The sequence below is a fragment of the Homarus americanus genome, unplaced genomic scaffold (assembly GCF_018991925.1).
Source record: "Homarus americanus isolate GMGI-L3 unplaced genomic scaffold, GMGI_Hamer_2.0 scaffold22250, whole genome shotgun sequence".
NCBI lineage: Eukaryota > Metazoa > Arthropoda > Malacostraca > Decapoda > Nephropidae > Homarus > Homarus americanus.
The window spans coordinates 6,656,283-6,665,333 of NW_024741189.1; the positions used below are offsets into that span (position 1 = coordinate 6,656,283).

A 9,051-nucleotide genomic window follows, 5' to 3' on the forward strand; every position below is an offset into this window, starting at 1 on the left:
GAGTTAGGAGACAGCTTGAGCAAAAACATAGATATCTGGTAGCTGGAGATATTCCTTATGTTGAGGATAATTCAGATGATTCAAGAGATATTCCTCTCGTCAATACTGATGCTGATTTTGTCCCTGATCCAAGGGGTCTGACAGACACCAGTTCACAGAACCGGACAAGACTCCCTACACTGGCTGCCGCTTGTGACCGATACTTGATTAGTGATTATGCTGGAGCTGCCATTGCTACTGCCACCTTAACTGACTATGGCATTATCACAAAGGATGACAAGAGTCAGGTTATTGGACCACATAAGCTGCGGGATGCGAGACAAAAATACCGATTTAAGAGGCAAGAAATTGAGATGGCTAGTTTAGATAATTTGACGTCACTCTATTTTGATGGTAAGAAGACCGCCACTCGTGTGATGATAAAGAATGAGAAGACCGAGAAATGGAGTTCGAGGATGATGGTGAAAGATCATTATGTCATCATGGTTGAGCCTGGCAATGAATATCTCACACATGTGACTCCCAAGACTGGACACGGAAAGCAGATTGCCAAAACTATTCACGAGTTTCTGGTGGAGAAAAATCTAACCCAGCAGCCCATTGTGTGTGTTGGTTGTAATGGAACCAATGTAAATGTAGGATCAGAAAATGGAGTCATTCATCATCCTGAAATGTTACTTGGTCACCCGCTCCATTATTTCATATGTCAGCTTCACGGAAATGAGCTGCCTTTCCGCGCAGTTTTTTATCACTATGATGGTAAACCAAGTGGTCCTGAGCATTGGCGTGGTTCCATCGGAAAGCAGATCAAGGAGTCTTTGTCTGAGCTTCCAGTTGTCGCCTTCCAGCCAGTCAGTTTCCCTGATTTCCCTGTGTTTAATGATGAAGAAGTGGAGAAAGATCTGTCCTGGGATCAGAAATACCTTGCAGATTTGTAAAGGAGTTATCACAGGTGTTGTTGAAGATGACTTTGGCTGCTATTGAGCTTTGCGGGTCCTCCCTAAAGTCAAGGCAGGGAACACCCTTTGTGGAGTAGAATCCTCAGGCTGTAAAAGTGTAGCAACATCAAGACCCATCCATGAGCTGCTGAAAAGAATTGCTATTACACACAAAGTTCAGTGCTCCAATGTGGTTTACATCAAGATACACCCTTACGTAACACTACTGGGCTCAAGGAACGGCTCCAGTCCCTTTGCTAGTATATGTAGAAACACCTGAATAGTGAGGGAGGAGACGATAGTGAAGAAGGCTGTCCAGAGAAAATGCATATTTCTGCCCACACAGATCAACTTCTTGGTATGTGTGCAGATGAGGACATGACTGTTAGAGAAAAGCGTTCCAATGATGAGAAAAATTAGAGGAGAATCAGCAAAGGAAGAATGCACTGCAGATCTGGAAGAGGAGGAGAAGTTCTGATGCTGCTGTTGATTTATAAATTTGTTAAACTATACTGATGAGGAGGGTAAAGATGGAGATGGGAATGAGGATGTGCCTCCCAGTCAACATGAGAAAGGTAGTGACCTGAAACTAAAGTGGCAGCAAAAACTATCATTCCATGATGATTAACTGGAGGAATGAACTCAAGACTGAAAGCCTCTCCTACATTGCTTCTGTCAAATCTACAGGTTAATGACATTCTTGAGACACCATTAGTGTGCCTGCGGCCAAACAGCACTCAGGCGGTCGAGAGAGGCATAAAAGTGATGACTGAAGCTTGCAATGGAAGTGAGACGGATACGAATCGAGATGGATATATTAGGCAAAAGATTATTGCTCCAGGAAAATACAAGGTTCCACACAAAAGAATTTCCAATATGAACTTGTAATGATTTCTATACGGTGTACCTGTAAAATAACATGAATTAAATCGATGTCACCCATGTAAAATTTATCATTATTCTGGAAACATTAAATGACACCTAAATTTTGGTATACACCAAAGTTGACAAAAGTCGTTTCGCGATGCGGCAGAGGGTAAGATGCATGAAATGGCATGAAATTTTGACAGTGTTTGTCAGCCATACAAACGATGCCTGAAAGTGCAGCCTGCAACTCAAATAAAGTGTTTCCTGCCCCTAATGTACAGCGTCATGTTTCAGTCTGTTTACCTTCCTTGTACCCAGACAGGCGAGCTAGAAGGACTTGTAGCTACGATAATTTAAACTGATCATCACAGACTACTTTATCTCCCTCACACTCAGTCCTTTCGTCATCCCAGAACTGATTCAGCCAATCACAGAGACTAATTTGAATATTACGTCACAGTCTCTGTCTTGAGGAAGGAGATAAGATGTTTTAATAGACAAGGGCAACTTGAGTCCGAAGTTGCCAATTAATATGGTCATACTAAATCATCTTATGGAAAAGTTTGTAGCAAGTATCAGCCATAACATAACACAGAGAACATGAAGTAGGTATACATAAAATACATGTAATAGTTAAAAAATATTATTGAATAGCATTGTACAATAAGCCGCTATTCCGAAATTATGAAGTTAAGAAATATATTAACAACCTTTATAATGAGATGATCTGAGAGTTTTATTCTATATGAAATAATTATAAAGTTCGCCCACCTAAGTGATAACGTTATATAGAGCAAAAGTTATAAAGTCAATATCTAAGAAGTTGTATACTATCATATACAACGACTGTAGGTACAGTGTATATATATATATATATATATATATATATATATATATATATATATATATATATATATATATATATATATATATATATATATATATATATATATATATATATATATATATATATATATATATATATATAATCAGTAATACTGTTTATTAAAGTAATCATTAGAGATGACGGAGAAAGAAGCTACTTATGAAGCTGGATAATAAAATATATATAATATATTTATGATTACATATCATTCTGACTCTTCAGTGTCATAAAGAATAACACGAGTAATGTTTGCAACAAGTCACTGTAGGAAGCAACATGTTTATAAATTTACGTTTGGATGTGAATGTGTTTATAATTATGATGAACTTTTGAGTGAGTGTGTGTGTGTGTGTGTGTGTTTGTTTGCTTGTTTTACGTAAGTATCAAAACTCAAACATTTTGTTATAAAGTGAAACAATTACGGTCAATAATTCCTTTCAAATGAACATCGAATAATAAATTCTCACACTGAGTCAGAACACATCCCCACTAACGAGAGTTTACTGATTAAATAAAACTGACTACAGGTGGAGAATCATCCGCGCCCACCGAGTGTCCTGAGGTGTTACAGAAACTCGCTGTTTTTTCACACTGTACAGAACTAGACTCAGTAATAGATTATCCTCAACACCTTAAAGAGGAAGAGTCAGAAAAAACACTACGAGCTAAATAATGTAATATCTGGAGTAAATTTAAATTCTACAGACTTTGAAATGGTGTATACATGTACACTCGCAACAAAAAGTATCCGTGCATACTGTAGTGTGAACAATTTGAGACCAGTGACGATAGGTTTTGGGAAAGGCGAGTTTTTCCAGCCGTATGTTGGCAGCCCTGTAATCCTGCTGAGCTGCATCACAAGCAGATACTATGGCCTGGTCAAATGAAACAAACCGTTATAAATAAGGTCGGGAAGTGATAAACAGACAGTATGAAATATGAAGAGCTCTCTGTTAACAAAATTATTTGTGATAGTGTGAATATTGCCGCATTAATTTATGCTACCAAATAAGCCCCTCAATCTGGTCGTCCTGAGGGGTGGTGCAGCGTGGTCGGCCGCTCCGAGACCTGTCGTCTGTAGCACCAGTTTCGAGGTATCGCCGAATCCATCGTGCAGCGGTGTTCCTGTGGACACCAACCCGCCGGCTAATATCTGTGACGCCGAACCCTTCGTTATGAAGGGCATTAATAGCTCCTCGTGTTCCCTCTGAGGTTTCCATGTCGTCTGGCATGTGTAGATCTCTACTGCTTCATATTGCCTCTGTTTTATACCCACGTTCACCGAGACCGAACCCTCGCTCATCATTCAGTCGACACAAAGCAGCAATCCGAAAAGAGGAAACAAACACACTGATTGTCAGCCATATGGCAACACCTAGTGGAGGGGGGGGGGGTTATGAGGATACACTTACCAACCTTCCCGACATATCACAGTATATACGTATCGTTTCGGAACTCGTCGATCTCACCCTGCACCGATACTTTTTGGTGCGAGTGTACACATAAGTAGAAAGATTAAGAAAAAATTCCCACCAAGGTTAAGTGCACCAGAGTTTCGTAAAACAGGATTGACTCATGTTACATATGACGTGGATGAGGTGTCGACATTTTCATGAGTGACAATTTAAAGGAGGAAAACTAACAATTAACTTTCACGTTACTGGGTAGCTTCAATACTGATGTACACAAAATTTTGTCTGCAATGGATATTCGGTACACTGATAAACGTCGCTCCACGGCAGTAACTAGCTACTCACACGTCAATGCTCTCTTCTTCTGGTGATTCGTCAAACAGGATGGAGGAGCACTGAGATGAGAGCCTCAGTGTAGTGTACAAGGCTTGCTGAATAAAGGAAGAGATCCTCACTGACTGGGTGGATTTTTCAACCACGTAGTCAGTAATCCCTTGATAGACCATCCAGCTGATAGGCACTTCCTCCCTCAAGCCTGTCTGATGACCTTGGCACCGTTGACGTCAGAAGGCGATTCCAAGATGTCTGTTGGTGCACTCTATGGGTAATCCAGAGATGCCTCGGCGATATACGTAGCGCGTTGGTTGTCGAAGGATTCTTTGGGGAGGAAGCTTCTCTTTCTCTACCTCGTCGCAGCCGATGGAGAACAGAGACCATGCCCGACGGAACTGCGATCGTCGGTTCTGGGCGTCGTCAAAGGCCGTATTGCTCTTAACTAACGAGATGGAGGACGGGTTGGCCGAGGACAAGCTGGAGCTCATGGAGGATGGCGTTCGTGTGTGGGGCCCACTTTTCTGGTTGGGTACTGGGACCAGACTTTGTAAGTTTTGTCCAGATGAAATAGTCCGATGTGTGGCCATATTACCGACGGTTCTGTCACTATGTCCCTGACTTGTCGCTGTGAAGGTCATAGAGTTACGACGCCAGTTTTTCAGCCGCTCACCACTGACGTTCTGTCTGGACTGTGGGCGGGACGTAGATGGGCAACTCACACTCTTGGATATACCGTATTGACGAGAAGTGTTGCGGCCGTGGATGGCGCAGTTCTCGTTGTATATGAGAGTTTGGTTGCCAGACTTCTTCATCATTAACTTGTGAGCGGCCTCGTTGTAGTACACCTGGTGAGTCACTGGCGGCACTGTGCTGTGTTGACTTTTCCAAGTCTCGTCACTGTACATTTGAGGACGAGGTGGCAGAAGGGGAGCGGCGTCCCCGTGAAGCTTCTGAAAGAACGAAGGCCTCTCTTGACTCTTGGCTGACTGGCTTCGTTGACCTCGACGGGTCTTTTCTTGCTTCTTTTTGCTCTCCGTGACTCCGCCGATGACCGAGGGCAGGATGCTGGTCTTGGTACTTCGGTGTTTAGTGACCTGACCGAGGGCCTCAGAGTTCTGTTGGCTGGCTGCCCGGAACTTCGCCACCGGACATCGTTGGGCGTGCATCTTTACAGCTCTCACAGAACCTTAACTCTGAAAGGAAAAATTATGGTCACTTTAACAACCAGTGAAAGAATTTAGAGTAATAAGTAATTAGAACGTTATTAGTTGTACTGTGTGTGGTGTTTCTTTTTGCTCATATAATAAAATTAATATAATTATCTTAGACAGATGACGAATTACTGGGTCATGTGGCCGGTGTATTGAGGTATCGTACACTGACTCTCTGAGAAATAGAAGTGTCGGATAGACGTGACTGACTGCTTCTGCCTCTTCATAGATTCAGATCAACAGAGGAGTGTCTTTGCGTGTCCAGTAAGAGACCAGCCTTTTAAGAATCGTTAGTATACTTATGGTCAGGGAACCTACGAGATTCAGCTCCCGTGATCGTGAAATATGATGATAAATTATAACAACTTCAGAATCTAATATTGTAAACCGCTCAGTTCTATAATTAATATATCTATATCATGGATAATTTATATAATTTCATATGAATATTATCACAAGTCTTATTAACAAGAGTATATTTAATGCACCATGAAAATTACAAGAATCTAAGACGGCACAGGATTATTACAGAATTGACTTCAGTCCACAGAATATTTTCCTAAATGCAGCACTAGTTGTTTTTTATAAAACATTTCTAACAATTATATATGAATCTGCAGGAGTTTTAAAGAGCCCAAAACAGCGTTAGATATTTGTGTGAGACAATGAAGTTTTGGTGAGACATATATAACCCATGCACAAGATTTTGTACGAGACGAGAGACATTTCTAGTGAGACATAAGACACGTGAGAGAAAAATGCGAGTCAATAGGAAGGATGACGTCAGCACATCAGCACATGGCACCCTGACCTGAAGTGCTGACCTCAGGTACTTCACAGCTCACTACTCTCGTTTTCTAAATATAACTGCTGGTTCCTAACACACAGACGACCAGTGTATACCAGGTGTTACCACAGGTAATATTAAATGAAACAGAAATTAACTTTGTTTTGTCTTGTTGATTATTAGTGAAGTGTCTATGTGTCTATAGAGTCTTCATCAATTGCATTTATAAATTTATTGTGTACATGGTATCACATCAGTTACACTTTGGTTACACTTCTGGTGTTATTCGAGCAAAAGTTTAATTCTGTGTAATGAGATTTTATTTTTAGACATGTACTAGACCTCCTTTAAGTCTCAAAATGTACAGCTAGGTACATGTTCACAGCTTGATCGAGTAGAGGTTCCTTGAGATCTACCCAGCGACCCTTAGGATAAGAGGCGAGTGCTGTATGTACTCGGCCACCGCACCCGTCACTTAGCAATACTCGACCCTAAACAATCTTTACTCTGGTTGATAAATCATAGACTATGTAAATCCCTTCGTTAAGTCTCACAGTTTAATAGTAACATTCCGATGAAAAATCTCAGGCATTTGCTCTTAACATTCAGTAAACATATTCCACAACATTACATATAAAACCTATAAACACACATATAAGGGACATATATATTATTGTTAGAAGGCAAAATGAATCTATTCGATGATCTTTACTCAAATATAAGAACAGGTCGTTATTTCGGGTTTGTGAAGGTATATTACGATGCCGCTATCTTATGAAAAGTACTCCACTTCCCTGTTGTTTCTAAATAAATAATTTAAATTTAATATTTGAATTCATATTTTCTTCACTCGAATAAGGAAATATATACACGTATTTACATTTTCCCTCCACACATATCTCTTCAGTATTTTTCTGCATGTACCGTGAAAGCTTGGAAACCGATTGAATATTGGTTTCTTGCGCACGGAAATTGAAGTCCGATACACATGTTCTAATATGCGTCAGGGATAACATACATTGGTCTAAAAATACTGAATTCACTAGTGAGAATCAATGTTTTCTATGATATCTAACACGAAAATAAATACTGAAAATAATATACAGTAGAAATACGTTAAATACAGTTCTAGTAAGAATACATTTCAGGATATTATATGAAGTCTCCACGAATTGTTTTCTGACAGAAGATGTAGACTTCAGTGCCACGGAATGAAAATATTGAGATAAAAAAATAAAGTCAAATTTAATATATTTCTACAACCTGACAGTCGCAGTGACGTAAGAAGAGTTTACAACATAACTTCAAAGAAAGATATTGAGAACTCTTAATTAAGTTCACAGGTGAATGGTCTTCAAAAAACTTGCTGAAGGTCTGGGAAGCAATTATTTCCATATAAAAGATTCACAGACGACTAGTAAAGCACCATAATTAAGGTAACTCAGACACACGGCACAAGGAGACACAGACACACACACATATAAAGAGTACACGAGCGGTGATCTGAGGAGCCCCTGTAGATGTGTTCGCTACCAGACGTGTCCAGATATTCCCTCCTGCCACAGTGTGTTACAGACTATATTGAAGGACGTCCCCCTCTTACGTGCCACGCCTCTTGTATCAAGACCCTCCTCTTCCTCCCCCGCCTCCCACTCCTTTTATTGAACACCACCCCTTCCGTCAAGTGTCGAACCCCCTCCCCCCTCTCCTCCCCCTCCACCTCCAAGTGAAGAATAACCGTGTACCTTAAATACTGAACACACATCCTCCTTTCCTCTTCCCTTCTATTTCCTTTCCTCCATAGAAAGAGGACCTTTTCCTCCCTCAACCCAAAATGAAAATTATCCCTTTAATTCCTCCCTCTCTTAAGGCGCCTCCCTCCCTCTCAAGCCTCCTCTCTCAGTGAAAAGCGCTTCTTCCCTGCTTCCTTCCTTCCACCCCAAGGAAAAATCGCCCCTCTATCCCCCATGTGGATACTCCCTCCCAACCTCCCTCCCTACCTTTTCTCCCTTCTCCCCTCTTAATCCCTTCCCGTCATTTCCCCCCTTTCTCCTTCCCTCCTTCTAATCCTCAAACGAAGTCCACCCATCCCTCGCAACTTATCCCCTTCCCTTTGTTTCCCGTATCCCTACCCTCGTTTGTTTACTCCTTCCCTCGCACCCCCCCCCTTTCTTTCCTCCCCGATCTCTCCTTCAGGTCATTTCGGCCCCCCATCTACCCACTATCATAAATGCCACGCCCACCTATCGGACTGTGCCAAACCTGAAGATGCAGGCCAGATGAGAGCCCCATCCAGCACCAAGTGACACACGGTTTGTTTTTCCTTCTCTCTATCTGGTATGTGTGCGTGCGTGCATATATGTGTGTGTGTGTGTGTGTGTGTGAGTGTGTGTGTGTGTGTGTGTGTGATGCGTCATTTTTCTAGTGCTCTGAGTCAATACGAAGGAAGATGGTGCGTCATAGGTGAGTCAGTGTGGAGGATTTTTTTTTTTTTTGCGGCTTACAGCGGCTACTTTATTGTGCACCCCACACTCATCCTGTGAGAGGTAGCGCAAAAGGATTACAGAGTAGAGTTTACAACAGGTTATAATAATTAACCCCCGTTGTCACGATATTA

The 9,051-nt window shown here is 41.4% G+C and overlaps 1 protein-coding gene across 2 annotated transcripts; it reads right to left on the minus strand.

The window, feature by feature from the left end:
• Positions 1–4,090: 4,090 nt before the first annotated feature.
• LOC121875756 lies at positions 4,091–7,998 on the minus strand. 2 transcript variants are annotated; one of them, XM_042380440.1, is made up of 2 exons: positions 7,911–7,998; positions 4,091–5,629 (listed from the first exon to the last, which is right to left on the minus strand). In XM_042380440.1, exon 2 carries the CDS (start codon positions 5,600–5,602, stop codon positions 4,667–4,669), a length of 936 nt encoding a protein of 311 aa, XP_042236374.1. In that variant the 5' UTR covers positions 5,603–5,629; positions 7,911–7,998; the 3' UTR covers positions 4,091–4,666. The 2 variants fall into 2 exon arrangements, with proteins under 2 accessions (XP_042236374.1, XP_042236375.1); XM_042380441.1 differs by having other exon boundaries at positions 7,938–7,992.
• Between the last annotated feature and the right edge of the window lie 1,053 nt (positions 7,999–9,051).

Excerpts from the sequence above, each read along its gene's own strand:
- LOC121875756 (XM_042380440.1), bottom strand. The coding sequence starts at position 5,602 with ATGCACGCCCAACGATGTCCGGTGGCGAAGTTCCGGGCAGCCAGCCAA.